The 27745-nt window shown below is 36.5% G+C and overlaps 1 protein-coding gene across 1 annotated transcript; it reads left to right on the top strand.

The window, feature by feature from the left end:
* The first annotated feature begins 391 nt into the window (after positions 1-391).
* LOC113538169 (butyrophilin subfamily 1 member A1-like) lies at positions 392-27745 on the top strand. Its single transcript, XM_053233254.1, has 11 exons — positions 392-508; positions 625-684; positions 10711-11061; positions 12488-12766; positions 13028-13129; positions 17841-17867; positions 19487-19513; positions 19996-20022; positions 20394-20420; positions 23359-25995; positions 26830-27745. The coding sequence occupies exons 1-10, from the start codon at positions 505-507 to the stop codon at positions 23904-23906; spliced, it is 1452 nt and encodes a 483-aa protein (XP_053089229.1). The 5' UTR covers positions 392-504; the 3' UTR covers positions 23907-25995; positions 26830-27745.

Genomic DNA, 27745 nt, shown 5'->3' with positions numbered 1-27745 from the left:
TATTATTATTATTATTATTATTATTATTATAGCAGTTGCAGTTAAATTCCACTGACAAAATAAATCAGCAGCCAGTCGCATGGCATTGTGGGTAAAGTAAGCCAAAATGAAAATCACTAACATGTCGATGAAAGAAGAATAAATTGAATTTGTTTTTACAAAATAAAGCTTGGATACCACTGAAATCACATGTTAATTCTAAAGATTAATTCGCAAGATGTTTAGGGTGAATTTTTCTTTTAAAAACGAGTGAGGATTTTAATTTCAATATTTTAAATTCAGTCTGTTGCAACATGCAGCTAAATGAATCCCCTCAAAGACACTATCTCACGTCTTAGCATGCTTTGGTTAAAAAAAAAAAAAAAAAAAAAGGAGTGGTTAGTCTTGAATTAAAAAAACAGGTTACACAGGTTACATAAATGAAAGTACACCAAACTGAAATCATAGACTTTGGGACAAAGGGCCTTTATTTTAGCGTCTTCGTATTGAGAAAACATAAACAAAATGAGTGAGTATTTTGAAATGAGTGAGAGTTTTTGAAAGAACCGATGTGTGTTAAAAAGTGTAATTTGTTAAACGGTATTTAGAAACAGACTGAAGCAATGATGATAAACTGTCTTTCAGGGATTATGTTTTTGTGTGTGACTCTCCTGATTCTCTACAGCGTTATGGAATCGCAATCAGGTATGAAAACACTTCCTCTATGTGTGTTTGTGTGTTACGTATAGGATATAAAGCATTAAGGAACCATAATTATGGTTCCACCTTCATCTATGTAATTAATGTTCACTATATTCGACTTGGCATTAAATATTTGACAATACTATTCTTAAACAAGTGGTGCCACCCCGGTAGGTACCATTTTTCATTCGTAGAGTCTTTTATAAATAACATACATGAAATATCCAGGTGTTACGATCGCCAGCTGGAGTGCCCATGAACTCCACTAGAGGGCACTCCACCCCCGACTCTTGCCATTGTTTTCCGGACTCCATTTCCCATGTATTCCTTGCCCCACATGTGATCTTGTCATGTGTCACACTTGTCTGTGTGTTATGTTTTGATTGGTTCCTTGGTTGCATGTGCCTTGTTCTCATTGGTTGGTTTTGTGATGTGTTCTTCTTGTCTAAAAGTTGCTCACACACGCTCCTAGGGTGCTGATTATTGTATAACCAGCCCCTGTTCTTAGATTCCGTGTTTCCTAGTTTAGCTTTTGATCCTTGGACTGTTTTCCTTGTTTTTTTGATTGTCTGCTGCCTGCCCTGACCATTGCCTGTGTTTTGGATTACTCTTTGCCTCTGCCTTGGATTATACTGTTTGCTGGTGCTCGACCCTGCCTGTTTTGACCACGTGTGTAAATAAAGCCTTGCATTTGGATCCCCATCTCCGTTGTCACGACCCCTACGTTACACCAGTGTGTGTGTGTGTGTGTGTGTGTGTGTGTGTAATTTTATTTTAATCTAATTCTAAGCTCACATTTCAGCTGGAGGTTTTTTGAGTTATGTAAGTTTAGTGGATATATTATAGCATGGAAAGTGCTGTTATGATCAGCAGAGGAGATGAAATGTATGGCAAGCAGATTTATATTTTAATAGTACAAATGTAACAAATCATAATTTATTTTTTACTAGTAAAAATGCTATTATTACTAGCAAAAATAAAATTACTGCTAGTCAGAATTCAGTCAAGATATCTGTAAGTTCTCACTAATCAGAATGATACTTTTGATGATATAGATTTTATTATTTTTTTATTAGTCAAAATTAGTTTTCTGATATCTTAAATTGCAGATATCCATAAATATTTTTCTACTGTTACAAGTCATAAGCTAATTTTACAAGTAAAAATACAATTAAAAAAAAAAATTGTAAAAAAAAAAAAAAAAAAAATTAATTATGACTAATTACACTTATTAGAAGCTAAAATGGTTTGCCATCTGTTATGCAGCTTGCATTAATTGAAAATCATTTTTTGTCACATTTATATTACTAGTCAAAATCAATTCTAGATATCTGCAATTGCAGATAAATAATCATCATCATTTTCAATTAGTACAAACAGAGATCCATAAGATTAATTCCTACTAGTCTAGAAATATTTTTGATATTGATATATTTATATATACACACAACATATACAGTTGCAAGAAAAAGTTTGTGAACTTTTTGGTGTTACCAGGGTTTTTACCAGGGATTACTCATAAAATATGGTCTGATCTTCATCTAAGTAATTATTATAGACAGACATAATCTGACTAAACTAATAACACACAAACAGGAGTTTTTTTCAAGTCTTTATTGACCATACTGAGTAATCATTTGCAGTACAGGCTGGAAAAGGTATGTGAACCACTGTGCTAACAACTTCTCCAAAAGCTTTTTGGAGTCAAATGTTTCAATTAAGGATACATTGGAAGTGTAGATTGTACAGGTGCTTTGCCCTTTAAATAAAGTCACGCAATGTCTGGTTACTGACAAATCTGTTCTTCTCAAGAACAATACCTAGATCTCAACAACTTTCAAAGGACCTTAGAAGACGTTATAGAGACGCACAAAGCTGGAAAATGCTACAAAAGCATTTGTGAAGACCTGGGTGTTCATCAATCCACGATAAGACAAATTGTCTATAAATGGAGGAAATTCAGCACTGTTGCTACTCTCCCTAGCAGTAGGTGTCCTGCAAAGATCACACCAAGAGCACAAGGGGCAATCCTGAAAGTGGTGAAAAAAAAACCAAGGGTAACAGCAAAAGACCTGCAGAAAACTCTACAAATCGCTAAAGTCTTTGTTCATGTGTCCACTATTAGATAAACACTGAACAAGAATGGTGTTAATGGAGGGACACCATGAAGGAAACCACTGCTGTCCAAAAAACATTGTGGTACATCTCAAGTTTGCCAAAAACCATCTGGATGTTCCACAATGCTTCTGAGATAATGTTCTGTGAACAGATGAGTCAGTAGTTGAACTGGTTGGCAAAAATGCACAATGCTATGGAGGAAAAACTGAACTGCACAATAACACCAAAACCTCATTCCAACTGTGAAGCATGGTGCAGGGAGCATCATAGTTTGGCGCTGCTTTCCTCCCTGGACACCTTGCAATCATTGAGGGAACATCCATTAATTTTCTGTACTGCTTATCCTACACAGGGTCACCGGGAACCTGGAGCCTATCCCAGGGGACTCGGGGTACAAGGCAGGGGACACCTTGGTGCCAAAGTGCCAATCCATTGCAGGGCACACACACACACACCATGGACAATTTGGAGATGCCAATCAGCCTACAATGCACGTCATTGGACTGGGGAGGAAACCCCCGAGGGGAGAACATTGGGGGAGAACATGCAAGCTCTGTTACAGGAAAACATCAGGGCAACAGTCCATGACCTCAAATTTAAGAGAGTTTGGGTATTGCAAAAAGACAATGACCTAAAGCACACAAGTAAATCAACTAAAGAATGGCTGAAAAAGAAGAAAATTTGTGTTTTGGAAAGGCCAAATTAGAGTCCTGACCTTAACCCAATTGAGATGCTATGACATGACCTGAAGAGCGCTATTCAATCAAGACAGCCCAAAAATATTGATGACCTGAAACAGTTTTGTAGGGAGGAATGATCCAAAAATCCTCCTCATCATTGTGCTAGTCTTATAGGCAGCTACAGGAAATGTGTGGTGGAGGTTGTTGTTGCTAAATAAGTTACTAAATTCAAGGGTTCACTTACTTTTTCCAGCCTGCACTGTAAATGATTACTCAGTGTGCTCATTAAAGGCTTAAAAGGTACTACTGTGTGTGTTATTATTTTAGTTGCATTGTATTTGCCTATAATTGTGACATACATAAAGATCAGACCATTTTCTTAAATAAATAATCAATGGAAAAATCCTGGTAACTTCATAGGGTTTACAAACTTTTTCTTGCAAGAACAAGCAGCAACTAAAAAAAGCTGCAGTAAAGGCCTAGCAGAGCATCACCAGGGAAGAAACCCAGCATTCCAGACTTCAGGCAGTCATTGACTCAAATTAAAGCTGAATGTCTGTACTTTTAGCTTTATATTCATTGTTCATTGTTGAACTTCAACTCCAATATACTATGGTAGACAGCTAAAATAAAAATAACTTTGTCAATGTTCAAATATTTATGGACCTGACTGTATATGTACACCTATTGGCAGAGGCATAAAATTCAATAAGCAGATGAAGCTAGTGCCACCATTCTGCAAACCTCTGTGCACAAATGTGACAAATTCTATGTGAAAGCAAAGCTGCGATTATGAGCCTGTCCCCAAAACAAGCCTGAATCTGGCCTGGACACGGACTTAGGTATTCAGGCCAAGTATGAAAACACTCTTTAAAGTAGTCAGACCTGTTTACGTTTTCCTCATTGAGTTTTGCTACAGCCTTACTCTAAAATGGGCGAAAATATTTTTTCATACATCTGCAGAAAAGAAATTCCATTATAAAATGCATAGACAAGTTTTCTAAAGGTTTTGTTTTTTCTCAATGTATTTCAAAATTAAAATCACATTTGCACAAGCATTTATATGCTATTCTATAAAACTTGGAATTAAGCTCAGGTGCATTCATTTTCCATTGTTTATCCTTTAGCTGTTTCTACAATTTAATTAAAAGTACATTTGTGGTAAATTGAGTTGATTGTACATGATTTAGGATATAAAGCCCCATAGCTGACAGCGCAGGTCAGAGCAAAACATTCAATTCAATTCAATTTTATCTGTATAGTGCTTTTAACAGTGGACATTGTCACAAAGCAGCTTTACAGAAATATATAATATATAATAATATATTCAGGATATAAATTTTAAATGTATACATTTATCCCTAATGAGCAAGCCAGAGGTGATGGTGGCAAGGAAAAACTCCCTGAGACAATAAGAGGAAGAAACCTTGAGAGGAACAGACTCAAAAGGAAATCCATCCTCATCTGGTTGACACCGTATAGTGCAATTATAAATAATTCCCTTCTATAACTGCATACTACATGGTCAAAAAGTGCAGTTGTGTAACCAGGAAATTCATTATAGTTTTATAATGAATAGTAGTCCTAAGCCGTCATAGCAAAACTGTCATCAGCCAGTAAGGTAAACACACCTCCGAGACGTGAAGTGACATCTGCATAGAAAATCATGGAGGATCATTGGACAGGACTAAGATGATCAGATGACTGCTTTTTTGGGGAAAAAAATTCTAATATTTTCAGAGGAGGATGGAGAAAAACACATGGAAGTAAAATCACAGAGTAGCACCTGTAAAATAGGAAATTACTCCAGGATCCCATGTAAATTTAATCATGTCCACCCATAGGCTAATGTCAGTGAAATTTCACTGCTCATTTACACACCACACAGAACTCATAGCCAATGGCATTCTGCAGTATTCTAATTCATGGTTTCTTAACTACAGTTATGTAGACCCACTGCCCTGGATATTTCTCATATAACAGGTCTTATAACTTCCAACTCACCTCATCCAACAGAGCAGCTAATTATTAAACTTTAAGTCGGGTCAGGTGTGTTGGAAATAAAGAAACACTAAACTGTGCAGGGCAACGTTGGGTAGTTGGAAGTTAGGAAGAATAGCTAAATCTGATGTCAGGTGATGCATTCAGCATTCCAGTTCATCCTAAAAGTGTTCAGTGCTGTTGATGTCTGGGCTCTGTGCAGACCACTCAAGTTCTTCCACACCAACCATGTCTTTATAGACCTCGCTTTATGCACAGGGGCATTGTCATGCTGTAACAGGTTTGTGCCCCTTAATTTCAATGAAGAGAAAACTTAATGCTACAGCATACAAAGTCATTCTAGATAGTTGTGTGCTTCCAACTTTGTGAAAGTTTGGGGAAGAACCACACATGGGTGTGATGGTCAGGAGTCCACATAATTTGGCCATATAGTGTATATGTCTTTGTTCAGTGCTCTTGGTATCCTGGTAAGAAGGGTAACAGAATAACGTATGGATATTTAGCAAAAGTACAGCTTACTTGGTAATCATGGCAAAATGTGGCATGTGTTACTATGCCATGCCATACCACGTTGTTTAGTAGTAAAGTGATACACTGCAATTCAAGTAACTTGGGTTTTTCACCTTACCCCATTTTTATTATTTTTCATTTATTTAATATCAGGAACTAGGAGTGGACAATACAAAATATGAAAATGATATGCTGATATTTAGATTATTATGATATTAAATATTATGGGTATCAGGCTTTTACACCTTTATTGTTATAGTACTGCCCGCTGAAAAAAAAAAGTTCATTGAATTGAATTAATTCAAATGTGTACATCAGTTCCATGTGATTGAACTGAGTTACATTAATACAATTTGTTTTCATACATGTAACATTATTTGATCATGTATTTTTAAAGCCCAGAATAAAACTGAGAACTAAGAATTGAAATGGAGAAGTTTATAGAAGTCAGAGAGAAAAGCCAATCACTCTTGGGGAAACATGGTATTGTTTTTCATTAGCAGCTCGAGGCCACACAAACATTGCATTGCTCTTACATCACTTGATCTCTTCAGCAGGGGATTGCTTTTTAAGAATCAAAATGCTAAATGAGTGTCAGAGGTGAATATTATATTTATATTTAGAATTATATTATGCGATTACATTTATGTGAAAAACATTACAACCCACAGTATTGCTTTTCATTAATCACATATAGGAAATGTTAGACACTGAAAAGCATTTGCATTGCATTCACTTCTGACATAAAGCCATGTTTGATTCTTCAAAAACGGCTTTATGTCAGAAGTGAATGCAATCCCTATTAATTGCATTTCACCTACTGCTGTGTGCAGTACTAAGATTTGTCCACCCTAGAAAACAAAAAGGCTAAAAAAAAACTTCGTTTGCTCTAGCGTTTTTGTATAAATCCCCTTTTTAATTTTGTTTTGTTTTCCCATTGTTTGTATTATATTAATATTATATTGTCTGCTCCCCCCTAGCATTGAGTGATGAAGTTTTTAAAAAAAAGGCAAATAAATAAAAATGCAAAAACTGCAATAACATATCACATTTCGTAAAGCAGTATTTCTAAACTCCAAGCCAAGTTTAAGAACTCCAGGATCCAAAAAGACAGACACTGGTTTCCCTATTCTGAGTAGTCAAACACACACAAACACGCCAAGCTTGCACTTGATTATATTATGGCTTCCATTTTCCATAACCCAAACCCTGTTGCCATAAAGTTGGAAGCACACAATTGTATAGGATGTCTATGTATGCTGTAACCTTACAGTTTCCATTCACTGGAACTAATTCCCCTTTGCCTAGGTTGGAGTGGAAGAACTTGAGTGGCCTGCCCAGAGCCCTGAATACTTTTGGGATAAATTGGAATGCTGACTGCAGCCCAGGCGGCCTCGCCCAGCATCACTGCCTGACCTCACTCTTGTAGCTGAATGGGCAAATCCCCATAGCCATGCTGTCTTTACAAAATCTAGTAGAAAACCTTCCCAGAAGAGTGGAGGTTATTATAGCAGCAAAGGAAGACTAAATCTGGAAAGGGATATCCATCACCACATATGGTTATGATGGTCAGGGGTCGACAAACCTTTGGTTATATAGTGTATATACATGCCTTACCCATCTTCCCTGCTACTTACAATATATATAGAATATACAATCATGGGAAAAAAGAAAGTACACTCTCGTTCAGTTCTATGTTTTTCTTTTTTTATCAGGGCCTAAATAACAATTGTGGGTTCCTTACCAACTTCTATAACTTTTTCTTCTTTAGCCATTCAGATGTTGATTTGCCAGTGTGCTTTGGATCATTGTCCTGTTGCATGACCCAATTTAGGCCCAGCTTAAGCTGCTGAACAGATGGCCTCATATTTGTCTCAAGAATATTATGGTATAAAGTCTCGTTGTCTCAATGACTGCAAGTTTCCCAGGTCCTGTAGCTGTAAAACAAGCCCAAATCATCACCCCCCACCACTATGCTTGACAGTTGGTATGAGGTGTTTCTGGTGATATGCAGTGTTTGGTTTTTTGCAAACATGGAGCTGTGCATGATCACCAACATCTCCATCTTGGTTTCATCAGTCTAAATGATATTGTTCCGAACTTTTGTGTTGGTTCATATGCAATTTTGCAAACCTTAATCGTGCTGCCATATTCTTTTCCTAGCCATTTTCCTAGCCATGCTTCCATGAAAGCCGTACTTGTTCAGTCTTTTTCTGATTGTGCTGTCATGTACATAAACATTTAATGTGCTTACAGAGGCCTGTAGGTCACATGATGTAGCTCTTAGGTTTTTGTTTATATATCTGTGAGCATTAAACGGTCTGACCTTGGACTGAATTTCCTGGGATGCTCACTCCTGTGAAGATTGGCAGGTGTCTCGAAAGCTCTCTATTTATAACAGTTCTTCTCACTGTAAAATGATGAATTTCAAATTGTTTGGAATGGCCTTATAGCCTTTCCCAGATTGATGAGCAGCAACATTTGCTTCTCTAAGGTCATGGCTGAAGTTCTTTCTTCTTGGCATGATGTAGACACACACCTAACTGCTCCAGAAGACCAAACTGCCAAAAGTTCTGCTTTTATAGTCACACTTCTTGATGACTTTATGATTGACTAATCTTGCACATTTCATTAGGAACACCTGGCTGCTAATTACTCTCTTAATGAAGTAGAAAGGGTATACTTATTTTTTCCCACCTGGTTTCTGAATATTGGTTTACTTTCTGGGAAAAAAATGAGTACATAATATAAAAATATCTGATGTGGGTTTTTTTGTTTGTTTTGTTTTTGTTTTGTTTTTTTTGTCACCTGAAGTTGTTTGTTTGTTTATAGATGTGGGTGAGGACCACACAATTGTTATGTAGGCCCTGATAAATAAAAACATAGAATTAAAGGAGGGTGTACAATCTGTTCCCCATGACTGTACATATTATTACAAATGTTTATTTTTGTAATTATTTTTGTAGTGATTTTTTATTTTTTTTGCTTTGTTAGTATTTTCTCATTTTACCTACTGTGGTACAGTTCACACTTTTTTGCCCACTGTCATGTCAACACCACACAGCCTTCAAACATTGCCACCACAAACTCCAACTCCCAGCACACTCATTCTAACTCACCTGATTACTGCACACAGTATATAAGGACTCTCATGCCACTACCTCATTATGAAGTATATGCTGTGTGTTTGAGCACCAGTTGTTACCAAGCCTGCATATTGTCATAGTTTTTCTGGTTTTTGATCTTGTATCTGGTTTCCTCATTTTGTTCTTGCCTAGCCCTAGTTGATACTGTTTGTTCATCTCATGGCCTGTTTTTCTGACCTGGTTTTTGCTTCAGGTATTGGATTTTTCATGTACCTGCAAATGTGTCCCTATCTGCCACCTGACACCCACACAGTTCACTGTGAAGTAGCTTGTGCAGTTGCCACCTGAGTGCTTTCAGTTGAAACTGGACACCACTCATGATATTGGTTTCTGTACACATACATATTAAATTATGCGTGGTTTCCTTTGACAGTCTTTCCACACTGTCTTTTTTTTTTTTTTTTTCAACATAATAATCCATACACTATCAAAACACAATAGCCAAGTTATTAGCATGTTTCTGAAAAAGTTCTGTCTTAAATAATTTATTGTGGACTTAAAGTGTAGAGTATTCTAGAGAAGGGGAATAAAATTGTACAGATTGGTTTGGAGCATTCTGCTATGGTGTTAGAGAAACCTGAAGGACAAATTGTTGTCTCACTGTACTGAAAAATGTAACAGGAAAACAGGAAATGCATCATAAAACTGAATACAAAGTGTCAATTTTCTTTTGTGTGAGTGTGCCTTCATAGCCCACTAGCTAGGTTAGCTGTGTCAGGGAGAGTAATCTTTGAGGTGAGATATAAGCACATATGAATTTGGCATTCACTGTCATCACAATATACCTTTCCTTGTTTAATAGAGTGATGAATTTATTTATTAATTTAGTTTTTTTTTTTTACAATTATTTGTATAATTGTTATGTCAACATGAGCCTGATGAGTTGCTGCATATGCTATCTTATTGTGACACTCCTGTCCCCCATAAACTTCCTGCAGAAGTCGATTTCAAATTTGATGGGTTACACTATTAGTTACTCTATTCATATCAATGTTCTGTCATGTCATAAAGAAACACAAATGAAACCTGAAAGCACTGAATGGTATGTATTTCAAGGTTTGCACTACCACATGTGAGTATATGTTTCTGTAAATGAGCTTATCGTTGAATAGCATGTTAATTATAGGACATGAAGCATTATAGAACCATAATTATTAAAAACCCATAAAGTAAATAGCCCACGTGCATGTTCCAGCTTCATCTATGTAATTACTGTTCACTATGTTGAACATGGCATTAAATATTCTGCAATACTATTCTTAAACAAGTGGTACCACCCCTGGTAGCTCTTATTTCTCACTTGTGGCATCTGCATTACTAATTGGATTTATATTAAACAGGCCCAGTTAACCTCATATGCTACCACAGACAGAGCAAACAGCAGCAGTAGTTACACTAAGGAACATAATCATGAGGAGTCAAAATTATAATTTATAATAATAAACTTTAGCGATTATATATTTACCCACAATAAAGTTTTTTTTGTTGTTAAATTACTGTAAATAAAGTCTGTCTTATTACACATTGAAAATGTATAGTGATATATAGCATTTGTGTTTTTCCCTACAATACAGAGCGATTACAGGTGGTTGGTCCAGAAGCTTCTCTTGTTGCTGTAGCTGGTAAAGATCTGGTTCTGCCCTGTTATATCAAACCCAGCACTAGCGCTGTGAACATGACAGTGCAATGGCTCAGACTAGAAGCAGAAGACTTGTTAGTGCATCTCTATAATGATCATAAAGACAGAAATGAAGATCAGGCTCAGTCCTACAGAAGACGAACATCATTGTTTAAAGAGGAGCTACAGAAAGGCAACGCTTCACTCAAACTCTCAACTCTGCGAGTCTCTGATGAAGGAGAATATAAGTGTTTCATTGAGGACAAATCCTGGTCTGATGACATCACTATTTATGTCATTGTCAATGGTAAGCTCTAACGTGTACTGAAGGTTTATACAGTGAAAGTTATACTCCAATAAATTTTTCTCTTTTCGTTATGGCATAATAGTTTGTGCATACATTTTACTACTTTAACAATTTGTAGCAAACCTGCATTTTTCATTGTATTCATTGATTTATTTATTTATCTTTCTTAGCTAGTTGTTAGTTGTTAGTTGAATCTGGCTGAACGTAATTATGGCACCGGAAATCAGGAGCTCTTTGCAGTCAACCTGGCATTGGAAGTATGGTGTCACTGGCTGGAGGGGGCCGCTACATCGTGGGGCCCTGAGCATTGAAGGATCCCCTGAACACTGCCAATTTAAGTCCGTGAAATGTACTCGAGATTCCCATAAAAGTTTTCACTGATTACTACACAAGTGTTATTAAATACATTCAATATTTTAATTTTTAGCAGCACACTTACGTAACCCCAGCCTGAATTTATTATCCAACCAAAATATTCTCTTTACAGCCGGAGCCTGGGTACAAAGTTGAGATAGGTCTCTGTTTAACCTATAAATATATACATATATAATTCTATATTCCCCTTGGTAGCAATAAATACTACACAACCAAATGAGTGTCTTTTGTGAGTTTTATATAGAAATATATATTCCTCTCAAACGAACAAGTGTTTAAAAATAAACAAAACAAAAATGTACAAATAAGTACATTTTAAAAGATCATTCTAAAGGTATGAAATAATAAGTTTCCCCACAAATTAAATACCTTCACAGAAAAGAGACACTATAAACCATCAAAACAAGGTCTGAAAATGCAATAGTCTTGTATATTAGCCAGGTGTTTAGCACCTTCTAATGATTAACTCACTCAGAGCATGAGTCATCTGGTTCTCCACTTCCGAATGCGTGGCGGATAACTCTGTACGGGATTCAGTCAGACTCAGTTTTTGGCTAATGGCTAATTGCCACCAATCCTCAGAGAGTTGAACTCATGGAGTGCAGTCCTCGCCAATTATAGCATGAAACTTACAAATATTTTTTTATTATTTGTGTAATCCAATCCATCACATCATCAGCAGTACATCATGTGAGCCCAACTAAAAGAATATATATATATATATATATATATATATATATATATATATATATATATATATATATAAACCCCATATATAAATGAAACTTTTAGTGTAAATAAACATATTGCAGTATATTTCAGTCTTACATAGTCATCATTTCCACCGGGCTACACTTAACTGTGTAATTTTTGACCAGGTAAAGACAAACAGGCTACATCTTTAAACTGGAAATAAGCAGGAAATAATAACTTATAATTGGAAGGTTACATTACTTTTGTTTGCTTACTTGTTTGTTTTTTCATTTTGAGTTTAAAGGCTTAATTTGATTTCACTATATTTGAATCAATAATTTTTGTTTATTGATTATAGCTCAGGGAAGCCACCCGGTGATCATGATGGAGAGTTATGATAACTCAGGAGGGATTAATCTAGTGTGTGAGTCCAGAGGCTGGAAACCTGAACCTGATGTTCTGTGGCTGGACAGAGAAGGAGCCACTCTGCCTGCTGAAGCTACACAGATACACAGAGACACTGAGGGCTTCAGTGTGAAACGCCGCATCACTGTTTATGATTATAGCAACTCCAACAGGTTTTACTGCAGATTTCTACAAAAACATCACATGAAGGAAGCAGAGTTTGTCATTAATAGTATGTGTCAATGATTTAAAAAAAACTCACAATTAGACTGTAACATTCTACAGTAATCATTACGAATAAAGTAATTAATAATGAAACATGACCATGACGAACACATACTATTTTTAAATCAGAGCTTGTACATAATTTTTATTTTATCTATTGGTTATTCTGCTACATTGCTTTGTGTAATAGCCTGTTTAGTAGTTATCAACTAATTCTTGTACACTTCCTTAAAATATCTGTAATGTGGTAAATGTGGTCTAATTTTAGGTAAAGTCTTTGATGCTTGGAAGTGGATTGTCGGCATTTCAGTTTCAGCATTTCTTATTGCTGTTGGATGGATAGTAACTGCAGTTATTTTACACAAGAAAGGTAATATTTAACTGGTTTTCCTTAATAACACAACAAACTTAAATTGTAATGCCATTGCTTTATACCATTGCTTTAGCCCACAGGTTAGCTGAGTAACTGGATCAGGTGTGTTAGGAGCAAGGAAAATCTAATATGTGTAGGACAGTTGTTTGTAACATTCAGATGTTACAAATAGTCATAAATTATAATTCTGGAATAAAAAAAAAATGTAGGGTGGTCAAGACTTGGGGCTGCAAAAAAAATTCATAATGTCCATTGGGGTCTTGGCCCAAAAGGTTTGGAAACCCTGCTATGCTCACTTATAACCCAGAGTTATGCAGATTAATTGATGATTTTTTTTATTCTCATGAATAATCAATTATTAAAATGTTCATTTCTTTCAGCACTAGTGTCAGCAACAGTTTAAAAAATAGCAAGCCAAAAGTCACATGTGAATGCTAATTAGAATTTCCTCATTGTTTTTTCTGAGCAAAGAGACCACAGTCCTGCTTTCTTGTTTCCTTTTGGCTCAGAGCATGGCTTGTGAAATGGCAGCTCTTTATATTTTTTGTTGCTGGATAGTGCTTAATATAAAACCACATGAGCACAGCCACTTATTCATCTATTTATGTATGCTATTCCCTTTGCCTCCTGATGTGTGAGGGTATGAAATTCTTCACTGATATTTTATGCCATTATATGTACATAAAATTACATAAAACTTGAAATTTACTTGAAGTGTTATTCACTATTCTTCTAGGTAACACTGTGCAATACTGCTTCATATTTAATAGGTAACAGTGCAGGAACTAAGCAAGGGTAAATGAATAGTGCTACATTAACAGTTATGTCACTATTACTAACTACCAATGTGTACTGGTTGAATATCACGTGCCCTCACATCACATGTGATGAAGGTGCTGGAAAAACTGGCCTTGGCCCACCTAAGTCCTAAAGTGAGATCATTTTTGACCCCCTGCAGTTTGCTTACCAGCCATAGGTAGGCATGTACGATGCAGTAATTTATTTATTGCAGAAGGCCCAATTCCATCTGGGCTGCACCAACACCACAATGAGAATCACATTCTTTGATTTCTCAAGTGCATTCAACACCATCCAAGCTCTCCTGCTAAGTGAGAAGATGGGTAGAATGCAGGTCAGCACCTCCATGATCTCCTGGGTCACAGACTACCTCACAGACAGACCTCAGTTCATGTGATTGGGGAGCTGCCTGTCTGAATGGCTGCTGAGCAGCACCAGAGCACTGTACTTCCAGTACAAGTCAGACCTCTGTCACCTGCAGAAATTCTCAGATGACTATGTGGTGGTCAGGTGCATCAGGAGTGCACCTGAGTGTATGGACAGGAAGAGGAGTATAGGAAACTAGTAGACAAATTTGTTGCGTGGTGTAGGAAAGAACCATCAACTGATCAATGTGGCCAAGACCAAGGAGATGGTGGTCGACTTCAGGAGGAAGAGGACCACAACCAGACCAATAAACATCATGGGACAGGATGCTGAGCCGGTTGACATCTACAAATATCTTGGTGTCCACCTCGACAACAGACTGGACTAGAAGGTCAACACAGAGGCTGTGTACCTATTTTCTGAGGAAGCACAGGTCCTTTAATGTTTGCAGCAAGATGTAGGATGTCTTCCACTCTATTCTTGCGAGCACTGTCTTCTTTGTGACAATATGCTGGGAAGGCAGCATTAGAGCAGGGGAAGCAACAAAGCTAAACAAACTGATTAAGAAGGCTGGCTCTATCCTGGGATGCTCCCTGGACAGTTTTGATGTGGTCATGAAAAGGAGGACAATAAACAAACAGTTGTCCATCCTGGACAATGTATCACCTCCCCTCCATCACGTATTGGTTAAAAAGCGGAGAACATTCAGCTCCGCTGTAGCAAGGAACGGTTCAGAAGGTCTTTTTTACCAACAGCGATCACCCTGTAAAACAGTTCATCACTCTGCTGGGACATCATTATGCATTAGAGCCTACTCCTTGAATAAGCTAATAGGAAATCTGTTTGGTTGCATTCTGTTTACTGCATTGCTGCTAACTCAGTATATAATTGCAGTATATAATTGCACTATATTATATATTATATTATATATATTATACTAACTTATTGTGGATGCTCTGCTGATCATATCTACTTTTCTGCATATCTTGTTACTATCTTATATCTTGTTATCTTATTAAATACGTTTAATAATAATAATAATAATAAACTTTATTTTATATAGCGCTTTTAAATTAGCATCTCAAAGCACTTTACATAAATTAAAATACACTGAAATACAAATTAAAACGATACAATAAAATAAAATACAAACAGAGATAAAATACAAAGATAGAAATAAGAATCATTCTTAACAGAGCCAGTATAAATAACAGCAAATTAATCACATGGAAAAGCTACCCCAAAAAAGTATGTTTTAAGAGAAGATTTAAAAACACTAAGAGATGCTGCACTTCTAATCTCAGAGGGCAGGGAATTCCACAGTTTTGGAGCCAATGAAGAGAAAGCCCTATCACCCATAGTTCTAAGACGAGTTGATGGTACAGTTAAAAGACCAGCTTCGGAAGAGCGGAGATCACGTGCTGGTATGTAGGGTGTTAACAGCTCAGACAAATATTGAGGAGCCAAACCATTCAGGGCCTTATAAGTAAGCATCAGAATTTTAAAATCAATACAAAACCAGTGCAAGGCTTCCAGAATAGGTGTGATGTGATCACTTGCACTGGTCCTAGTCAGGATTCTAGCAGCAGAGTTTTGTACCAACTGTAACTTACTTACGGTAGCTTTTGACACTCCAGCCAGCAAAGCATTACAATAGGCAATGCGGGTAAAAACAAAAGTATTGATTAACTTTTCAGCCACCGAGAATGTCAGCATAGGGCGTAATCTAGCAATGTTTCTGAGATGAAAAAAAGATGTTTTGACAGTGTTTCGAACATGAGGATCAAATGTTAAATTAGGATCAAATATCACCCCCAAGTTTTTTAATTTAGTTTGAAATTGTAAAACAAAGCCGTCCACACTTAAGGTTAAAGGCTCAGCTTTGCGTAAGTGGTGAGGTGAACCAATAAGCATCACTTCAGTCTTGTCACTGTTTAGACGAAGGAAATTTTCCAACATCCGTTTTTTAATCTCAGAGATACATTGAGAGAGAAAAGGCACAGCTGCATTAACATCAGGTTTTGAATGTATATAAATCTGAGTGTTGTCTGCATAAAAGTGAAAGTTAAGACCAAGTGTTCCTAGAAGTTGACCAAGTGGAAAAATGTATATGCTAAAAAGGGCCCAAAACTGATCCCTGGGGAACACCAGACCGGACCACACCAACCTCAGACCTGCAACCACCCATAAAAACAAACTGCTTGCGATTTAAAAGATAGGACTTAAACCAGTTTAATGCACAATCAGCGACACCAAAAACAGTCTCTAAACGATTGATTAAAATAGAGTGATCTACAGTGTCAAAAGCAAAACTGAGATCAAGAAGAATTAGTATTGATAGACAGCCAGAGTCAGAGGCAATTAACAAGTCATTAGTGACCTTAACTAAAGCAGTTTCAGTGCTGTGGAGTTTACGGAAACCAGACTGGAGAGGCTCAAACAGGTCATTGTCAGTAAGATGTGACAGCAGTTGAGAAGCAACAATTTGTTCTAAAATTTTGGCAAAGAAGGGAAGATTGGAAATGGGACGGAAATTATTTAGGTTATCAAAATCTGCATTGTTTGTTTTTGGTACAGGTGTGACAGCAGCAATTTTAAGTGCTGCTGGCACAACACCAGTGCACAGGGAGTCATTTACAGTATGATACTCAGAACAACAGAACATAAGGAATCAAAACATGATTGTAAAAGACAAGTTGGTAGAGGATTAACAATGGAAGTGGTAGCCTTCATTTTTGAAACCACATTACAGAGAGACTGGGAGTCCAGAGTTGAAAAATGTGAGAAAGTGGTACCAGAAAATTCAGAAAGGTTTAAGGGAGAAGCAGACGAAGTATGAGTGGTGATAATGTACTTACGTATATTATCAATCTTGGTGCTGAAAAACTCAAGAAACCTATTACAAAGGTGAGTTGAAGCAGGAACATTAGAGGGGCTGTGACTTTTAAGCAGTTTGTTAATTGAGTTAAACAATTGTTTAGGGTTACTCTGATTGCTGACAATTAACTGTTTATTTTATTACTCTAGATTATTTCTTATTGCAAACACTATTTTTTGCTGCTGCTGCTGCTGAAGTGTGAATTTCCCTCTGGGATTAATAAAGTGATCTATCTATCTATCTATCTATCTATCTATCTATCTATCTGTTGATCTATTCAGTATGTAATATCAAACTAATGATTACTGTAACTATTAATACTTTTAACATAAGTCTGCTTAGTCCTTAGTATTGCAAAGTATTCCTCATACAAAATGTAGTATAAGATGAGGATTTTTAAATGATTATTTAATTTATTGAAGAGAAAAGGTTATGTGATGCCTGTATCACCCATGTTAAAAAGTAATTGCCTTAAACTTAATAAACACCACATTTCTACTGTCTATACAAATGTATAGTATAAAATCAAAATATAAAATTAAGTTATAAATGTAAGCTTGCAAGATTTTATTCAACACACTTCTTGAATGGGAAATAATAACAGTGTATTAAACAGTATCCTACAAGCATCTAAGTACAGTCTCTAATATTTTTTTCTCTTTTCAGAGGAGCAGAGACAGAAGGTGGAACATGGTAATTGCACCTGAGTTTGTAAACTTTTAGGAATTTTGTCTCCCCCCACCCCCCAAATCCATTTAGAACTGAGTAGACTTTAGAAAGAGGAACAGATTATATATTAAAGATTAAATATTATAATATTTATATTTCTCACAGCTATTAATTTTACTCACGTTAATATTCCACCAACAAAATAAAAGTCTAATATTCAGTACTCTCTGAAATTATTGGAACAGCAAGGCCAATTCTTTTGTTTTTGATATACACTGAAAACATTTGGACAACAACCCAAAAACAATGGTCAGTGAGATCACCAACAACCTCCACAAGGCAGGGGTGAAGGTATTACAACCCACCGTTTGAAGAAAACTTCAAGAGTAGAAATATAGAGGCTATACCACAAGATGCAACCACTCATCAGTAGTAAGAAATGAAAAGCCAGATTGGAATTCGCAAAGAAATGCAGAAATGAGCCACAAAAGTTTTGGAACCAAGATTAATCTCTACCAAAGTGATAGAAAGGCCACACGGAAAGTGTTGAGAAAGAAGGGATCTGCTCATGATCCAAAACATATGAGCTCATCAGTCAGTCACGGTGGAGGTAGTGTCATGGCTTGGACTTGCATGGCTGCTTCTGGAATGGTCTCACTAATCTTTATTGATGATGTAACTCATGATGGTAGCAGCAGAATGAATTCTACTGAAGTCTACAGAAACATTCTGTCTGACAATTTACAGAGAAATGCCCAAAACACACTGCCAACACAACAAAAGGTTTCAACAAGAGAAAAAGTTGAAAAAAAGGTGGAAAGTTTTAGATTGGCCAAGTCAATCACCAGACCTCAACCCAGCTGAGCATGCATTTCACCTCCTGAAGAGGAGACTGAAGGGATAAACCCCCCCAAAACAAACAACAACTGAAAGAAGCTGTGGTACGAGCCTGGAAAAGCATCACAAAGGAAGAATGCAGCAGTTTGGTGATGTCAGTGGGTCACCAGCTTGATACAGTTATGGCAAGTAAGGGATATGCAGCTAAATATTACGTTATTTACTTTAATTTACTTAAAGACTATAAGTTCCTATTCTTCTGCTAAGTTGTTTAACACATCAAGATATAAATATCAGGAAATGAAAGCTGAAATTCTGATCTCTCATATTCATATTCAGTCTCATATTCATCTTTTGATCTCAAACCCAAAATCTTTAGTGTATAGCAAAAGCAAAAGAATTGGCCTTGCTGTTCCAATACTTTCAGAGAGAACTGTATATACATCACAGGCAAAACATTTAGAAACAAGACTAACTTTGTAAAAACAAGGACAAATACGTGTTTTTAATACAGGACAGACAGTAACATGTTTGTTAAAGTAGTACATTAAATGTATTGACTAAAGATCTGCAGTAAACATGTAGCTGATTGTTGATTTTTGTTTGTTTATTTCTTCTTTTTATTAAAAAATAGTCATGTAGAAACTGGTCTTGTGAGATCTTGTGGACAAAATTCTATTGATGGCAATAAGCATGTTTTTTTGTATTATTTATTATCTAATTTAATTTATTATTTATCATATAATTTATTATATAACTGTATTTGGATAAACTCATAAAATATTGCTTAATTACATATTTCACAGTGTTAGCAGAGAAGAAGTTGTTTGCAGGTAAGAATCATTTTTACCTTTTTATCTTCATTACAGTTAAATCAGGTGACTTTCACTCTGAACTTTATTTATTATATTCTATATATGTTTATGTTTACATTAAACACTGATCTGAATTATGATCCACTAGAGGACACAAACTGCAGATGTAATACTCCAGTGTAATAGTATCGAATGCACTAATAAGTGCTGCATCACTACTAAACTAAACAGAGAAACAAATCAAATCCACTTAAAAAAAAATGATGCAGAAGAATACCATTTAACATTACAATCATGTCACATATGCAGGGAGGGTTAATTAATTAGTTTTTTTAAACACCACATTTCTGCTGTGTATAAAATGTATAGTAGAAAAGCAGAAATATAAAGTGTATAGTTTTATTCAACACTCAGAACTCTTGAAGAGAAAATAATAACAATGTATTAAACAATATCCCAGAAATATAAAGTCTCTAATATTAATGTTTTTCTCTTTTCAGAGCGGCAGAGACGGAGCATGGAAGCTGGTAATTACACCTTAGTTTGTAAACATTTAGAACTTTTGCTCTGTGAAGCACTCTGAGAGATTTTATTTAGAAAGAGGAGCAGATTTTAGTTCAACAAGATTTTAATTTCAGCAACAAGTTTTGTTTTTTTCAAACCATGGTGGATCATTTAAGAGTCAATGTCCTTTCAGTAGATGTAAGGCAAACTCTCACTCTTGGGTGAGTCGGATAAAGTTTGGTCTGTGATTTTGTTGCTGTCTGTTCACTTAAAATCCTACAGTCTATAGTGTAAATATTATGTAAATAGTAGTTATTGTATTTTTAGGTTTTTGTTAAATCTAACTGTATTGGATAAACTAATATAAAATATTGCTTAATTCCATATTTCACAGATTTAGCAGAGATGAAGAAGTTTGCAGGTAAGAATGATTTTACCTTTTTATCTTCATTACAGATATATCAGGTGACTTTCTTTCTAAACAAAAGAACTGCAACTGCATTTAACAACAGGAAGGGAATCTCTTCTGTATTTATTATATTCTGTGTCTGTTTACGTGTGTGTGTGTGTGTGTGTGTGAGAGAGAGAGAGAGAGAGAGAGAGAGAGAGAGAATATTTGTGGGAATTGTTTATAGGTGACAACAACAGCTACCTAATTACTTGAGGTTTTTGCGTTTGTTACATTCCAAAAAGATCAGTAAAGTTCACTTGATATGGCAATTTTTTTCCTGCCAAAAGTCCAGAGCATAGTAATTTAATTTGCGAAAAAGATTTCATCTGCTCTTGCACAGATTTATTTTGCTCTCGCAGAAATTCAAGTTCATTCTATCAATCTTGTGCTCTAGTCCTTCTGCTCACGCTTTGATATACTGATTCAGGCCATCAGCGAATTAAAAGTAATATAATTGCCCCTCAGAAACTGTTAAGACTGAGCCTATATACCGCTTATTGCACAGAAAACTCCATAACATTATGAAAAATTAAAATTAGTTCATATTAAATGTCTGTTAATTCACATTAAATCACATGAGTCACTACCACTGTGCTACTTAAAAATCTAGTTGAGGTTGATGAAAAACTATTTAATCTGAATAATATATTAGTTCTGAGAACAGAAGAATATTGATATGAGCTGCCAGAGATTTGCTACTCCCTAATTCAAAATTTGTGTAGTAGAAAAGCATAAAACTCAGGCTATGAGTACCTGAGAGGGTGTTGTACAAGAGTCTAGTGCAGCCTGCACAAAACAATTTCAATGATTCCCTTGAATTTTGAAATTCAGATAATAAATTGTTATTACTCCAAACTTCTATAGTACAAAAACAAGAGTGTCATACTATGATTACCTGGACTGGCTGTCTTTCAGAATCAAGGGGCAATTATAGCTAAGTATTTGATTTTTTTTTAAAGAAATACAGAAGATAGAAAAAATTGGGTCCCTTGAGGACTAGTGGTCACCGCTGCACCCTGGGTTCAACCAGCCACTGGTTTTGCGTGCAACAGTACACTCACAGTGCCGGTCCCAAGCCCGGATAAAATTGGGGAGGGTTGCATCAGGAAGAGCATCCGGCGTAAAAACTGTGCCAAATCAAACACGCGGAGCAATGATCCACTGTGGCGATCCTTAACGGGAACAGCCGAAAGAGGAACAACAACAGAACATAGAAAAAAATTCAGTACACACTATATGGCAGAAACGTATGTGAACCACCTGAGATTTTGGAGTGTATCTGTGGGATTTTCCACAAATTCAGTCAAAAGAGCAATAGTGAGGTCGACATTCCAGTTTATCACAAAGGTGTGCAGTGGCGCTGAGGTCAGGGCTCTGTGCAGGCCACTTGAGTTTCTCCACACCAAATTTGCCAAACTCTGTCTTTATGGCTTTATCGCTTTCTGCACAGGGGCACAGTCATGCTGGAACAGGGAAGGGCCTTCCCCAAACTGTTACCACAAAATTGGAAGCAAACACTTATCTAAAATGTCTTTGTTTGATATAGCATTAACTTTACCCTTCACTGGAACTAAGGGCCCCAAACCCTAATAAACTTTGCCATTGTCCCTCCACTAAACTTTATTGTTGGCACTATTCATTTCAGAAGGTAGTGTTCTCCTGGCATCTGCCAACCCACATTCATCCATCAGACTGCCAGATAGTGAAGCATGATTCATCACTCCACTGCTCCAATCCAGTCCAGAGTTCAGTGGTGGCGTGCTTTACACCACTCCAGCCAACACTTTGCATTGCACATAGTAATAGCTCCCGATGCACAGTTCTTGCTCTACTGGTGCTTCTAGAGATAGTTTGGAGCACTGTAGTGATGCAACAGAAGATTAGCAACCTCACTTCATGGTCTCCCGCTTCCTGGCCGACCTGCTGTCACTCCTAGATGCTTCCATTTCACAATAAGAGCACTTGGCTGTGGCTGAAACACCCGAACTCAACAATTAGGAGGGGTGTCTATGGAAGTAAAAAAGTGACAAAGCTTAGAATTAAAAAGAAAAAAGATTTAAAAGCCATTGAATTCTTAATATTGAAAAATAAAGACCAGCATTCATAATATTGAAATATATACAGTTGAAATCCACACATCTGTATTTATTTATTTTAAATTAATATCCTTGAAATTCAAGTTATCTTTTTTCAGTGTTCAGATATTCATGTTTTAAAATTCAGATTTAAAAAAAAGCAATTATCTATATTCAAATTTTTTTTTTTTTTTCACAAATTCAGACTGAATAATTCAGTTTTCAGATATTGAGAAATCTGTATTCAGGTTGCTAATTTCAGAGCTCAAATTCAACCAATCAAATTCAGGCTGCAAAAAGTGATGAGTATAAAACTCTTTGCCTTTCAGAGGTGAATGTTGTTGTTGTGCTGGACAAAGAAGTCTAAGAGATTTATAATCATGCCATTAGAAAAGAATTGAAAAATGCAGTTTGTCTCCATCATGGACTTTAGAGTCTTGTGTTCTCTTCCAAAAGCTAAAACTTACCAGATATTTATCACTAGAGACACTCGCTCAACTGATTTTGTCCATCAGGATCAAGTTTTTCCTCAAATGTTTTTCTCTCATGTTCTGTGACTCTTTCTCTGTTTTTCCTGAAGAACAAAAATTACAAACACAAATAAATCACTAAAGTAAAGTTTCAGAAGGAAAACATTTTATATTTCTCATCTTTGACAGACTCCTACCATAAACTGTACAAGTTTTCTCTTTTTACAAGAGATCATTTAAAAATGTTTCATTATTTAATCTTCTACAAATCCTCTTATAAATCCTAATGAATATGATCCACTGGATGATGATTTAATCTTTTTTACCTGCGTACTCATATCACACACTGTGTGTTTCTCTCAGTGGATGTGACTCTGGATCCTGATACAGCTCATCCTCTACTCATCCTGTCTGCTGATGGAAAACAAGTGACATGTGGAGACACAGAACAGGATCTCCCTGATACACCACAGAGGTTTACTTCTTATCCCTGTGTTGTGGGAAAGCAGAGTTTCTCCTCAGGGAGATTTTATTATGAGGTGCAGGTCAGAGGGAAAACTGACTGGACATTAGGAGTCGTAAGAGAGAACATTAACAGGAAGCAGTGGATTCCATGGAAACCTCAGAATGGATTCTGGACTGTGGCTCTGAGGAATGAGAATCAGTATAAGGCTTGTGCTGGTCCCTCTGTCCCCCTCACACTGAGAGAGAAGGTGGAGAAGGTGGGGGTGTTTGTGGATTATGAGGAGGGTCTGGTCTCCTTTTATGATGTGAAGTCCAGCTCTCATATCTACTCTTTCACTGCTCAGTCTTTCACTGAGAAACTCTATCCATTCTTCAGTCCTCGGTACAATGATGGAGGTATAAATTCAGCACCACTGATCATCTCTCCTGTATTTAACACTGAATGAATTTTCACCTCACAGATTTAATTATCTATTAAATGGTGAGAATAAAAAGAAATATTTTACTTTTTTGGTGAATTTTAGAAATACATATTCCCTTTTAAAGTGCTGTACAGTTTATTTGAATACCTGGGGTTTGTTTTTTTTATTTTAATCCTACAGTCTGTTTTTTACACATTATGATTGTGGAACTTTGTCATTACAAATCAAATATTAATAAAGATCATTTACAGTTCACACTGAGTTTTACTGCAGAATTGAATCTGATCAATAAAATGGATTAAGTTCAGCTGCTGATGTCTGTGTAGATACAACCGAACAAAACTGTTTCTCCTTCAGACTCCATCAAACACAAATACAATCAAATTCAGCTTTTATTTAGAAATAAAAATGTCAGGGTTTATTCTGTTCTTTAAAAAAAAGGAAAAAAATCCTTTATCTGCGCTAAATTCAGACTTTTGTTCGGTACAAAGGTGAAAAGTGGTTCATATCCTAACTGAGAGCAAATTACTTAAACGTAGGATGGCAGAGGGAGCCTCATTAATATTCATGAGAAGCGCTACCTGATTGGTCAGTGACACGTTTCGGCTCTGACGTTTCATGTTGCTGCACGCGACCGTTTTGTGGCTGCTGTGAAAAGTCATGGTGAGGAGATTACACTGACTAGTGCAAGAACCAGGATTAACCACCCGGAAATACACCTTTTATTTTATTTTCTGTTTGAAAAGCCAGCTAGCTCTGCAGTAAAGTGACATTTTCCTTCTGCTTTCCTCAATATTTCAGTCCCGCTGTGGTTTTATGGAGTAGGTTTGCCACACTGAAATGAAAAGGAGAATGTCATTATGTGATAAAGGGGTAAATGCTGAGTGGGACAGTAAGTCACTGCCACTTTCATCTGTTTTGTAGTGAAGTGATATCGAGCTCAGGAGCACATCAGGAAAGAAAACTTTCTCATCGAGCAAGCCTTATTTCTACATCTATGAGGTCTGAATGTTTCTACTTTTCACTTCCTTTCGTTATGATATTTATTTTCCCGCGGTTGCCATGGTGATTAAACCCGTTGTGCAGCATGAAACGTCAGAGCCGGTGTTCCAGTGATTCAGGTCCCCTGTTTCTCCGTCAGTGCGCATGCGCGAAATCAGGACGTTTTCTCCTGTCGCTACGTTGAGTAGCTTGTGTGTGCTGAGAGTGTGTTAGTGTTATTATTTTGTGTTCAGCAGGTAATAAGGTAAATTTCAGGTAGCTTGTAAAATAATTTGTATTAAAATATAAGCTTTAAAGTAGAGAATGTTTATTTGTCAGAGTACAGACACAGTAAGTAGGTAGTGTGTGTTATTATTTTAGGTTCTCAGCTACACACTAGGCTTTACTCTGAGAATAAGTGCACCTAGAAAAGTGGTTTCTCTCTAGTGTGTTGCATTACATTTATAACCTACTGTTGTGTTACTAATGTTTCTGCTTCACACTTTCATTCAGCAAGTTTCATCCGTACTTCATTCTTTCTTTGGAAATGAGGTTTTCCCTCCATATATTACAGTATATTACACCTGAAACGGCTTTGAACTACAACAGTGATGAAGATAATCCATCTCTCTGTCTCCTCTCATCTCTACAAGCTTCATCCACATGATTTTATTTCTATAAGAGTCAATAATAATGTTAATGTGTACAGATATTGCTGTTTTGTTCTGAAAGTTTGAGATTCACATCCGTTCAGACTAAACACACTTGACGAGATTTATTATTTATAACTGTATTTCTGTATTTTCTCTATTTAAAAAGGTGACAGGCTGCACTTTCAGGATTTCTTTTTTTTTAAATAAACATAAAACACCACAGCAAAACCTACCACAGACCGTTTCTTGGACAAAGGACCTAGAATCTTTTTTTTTTTTTCAAATGGTTATACATCATGGTAAAAAGAAAACACTCTCCTTCAGTTTTATGTTTTTATTTATCAGGGCCTAATTAACAGTTGTGTTGTCCTCACTTCTATAAACAAACAAATAACCTCACGTGACAAAAAACCCACAATGGATTTACATTTTAGAACAAAAGACACTGAGTTAAAGTAAGCTTTATCAGTGACACTCAGGTTTTTCAATTCAATTCAATTCATTTTTATTTGTATAGCGCTTTTTACAAAGGTCATTGTCTCAAAGCAGCTTTACACAAACAAAAGTAAAGTGAAGTGTGTGTGTGTGACGTCTCTGATGAGCAAGCAGGGCGACGGTGGCAAGGAAAAACTCCCTGAGATGGTGATAGGAAGAAACCTTGAGAGGAACCAGGCTCAACAGAGAACCCATCCTCATATGGGTTTACACTGTAGTGTGCGTGTGTGTGAGCACAATGTGTGTTGGTGTAGTCCATGGAAAACAGCTGAAGCGTTTTCGTGGCAGTATGAAGCATTGCCGGTGGACAGGTCCAGAGTGAAGGGGGGGAGGTCTGGATCACCGGCAGCTCAGGAGTGATGCTCATCTGGTCCAGAGCGTAGGGGGGTCTGGATCACCAGCAGCTCAGGAGTGTAGCTCGGCAGAAGGAGAAGGAAAGTGGTTAGGTACACTCACAGTCACCGTGTGGAGATAAAACTCAACATCCACGAGTCCCCCAGATCTACTCCTTTGATAAAAACACTAGTCGCTAAATGCTAGGTTAAATAAATAAGTCTTCAACCTCGACTTAAACACTGAGACCGTGTCTGCTTCACGTACATTAACTGGGAGACTATTCCATAATTTTGGGGCTTGGTAAGAGAAAGCTCTGCCCCCTGCCGTGGTTTTGGCAATGCGTGGTACTGATAGACAGCCTGCATCCTTAGAGCGAAGTAGGCGCGGCGGAACGTAAGGTACTAACATATTGCTTAAATACTGCGGAGCGAGACCGTTTAATGCTTTATAGGTTAGGAGTAATATTTTAAAAGGTTTAATAGGTTTTTCACTTCCTTCCTGTTTTTCTCTCTTTTGTATCCTATGGCTTAATTAAAATCACACAAACACACATATAAATTGTGTTCTAAAATTATTTATGAATAGATTAAGTAATTATTTCTTGCAGTTGCAGCATAACACGATTTTAAAAAATAAACCTCAGTATCAGTCTCAGTCTGTGATTATATGATCACAGTACACTAAATAAAAATCTCTGCATCCTACGTAATAAAGTACCATTCTATATTTCCTAGTCAACCTTATTCCCCTGACTATTAAGATCATCATAATAACACTTTAATGCACATAAAAATCCATCAGTGCATTATTCAGCCACAGTTGTGGGGTGTTTCATGCATCCCTTCATGCTTCCATTATATCTCTTCACTTTTCCTCTCTCCACTTATTGTATTTTAAGGTTGTCCTAATTAACCTGAACCATGTTTGGTAATTTGTGACATCTTGTAAATGATTAAATTATAAACATGTGTACATTTTATACTCACCTTATGCTTATGTCTTTATACTAACCTTATGCTAACCTTATGTTTATTTTGTTCCTGTAGTTTAACATGTTTAACTTCTTGTTTGATGCCGTCCACACCCCCTTATATGATGTCTAATGAATTAACTCACATTATTTCAATCAAGCAGTTTCACTGCAAGGGTTCAGTAACATAAGTTTTGCTTTCACTCATCAGGCCAGAAAATAAATGCAGGTAAGTTTAACTGTCCCTATATCGATCAGTATTTTCAACTTGGCTGCCATTAAATAACTATTTTCTTACCATCAGTTAACTATATTTATTAGAGAGGCCACTGCAAACTGCACTGAACTTTGAGTGTTTGGCCAAAAGTGAAAAAGGGCAAATAGTTTGACAAAAAAAAGATTAAATAGACCTAAAACAAAATGCAAGA

This window comes from Pangasianodon hypophthalmus, chromosome 4, assembly GCF_027358585.1.
Source record: "Pangasianodon hypophthalmus isolate fPanHyp1 chromosome 4, fPanHyp1.pri, whole genome shotgun sequence".
In the NCBI taxonomy this organism is placed as follows: domain Eukaryota; kingdom Metazoa; phylum Chordata; class Actinopteri; order Siluriformes; family Pangasiidae; genus Pangasianodon; species Pangasianodon hypophthalmus.
The sequence above is the reverse complement of the archived record's forward strand: the minus strand, read 5'-3'. Positions and strand labels throughout refer to the sequence as shown.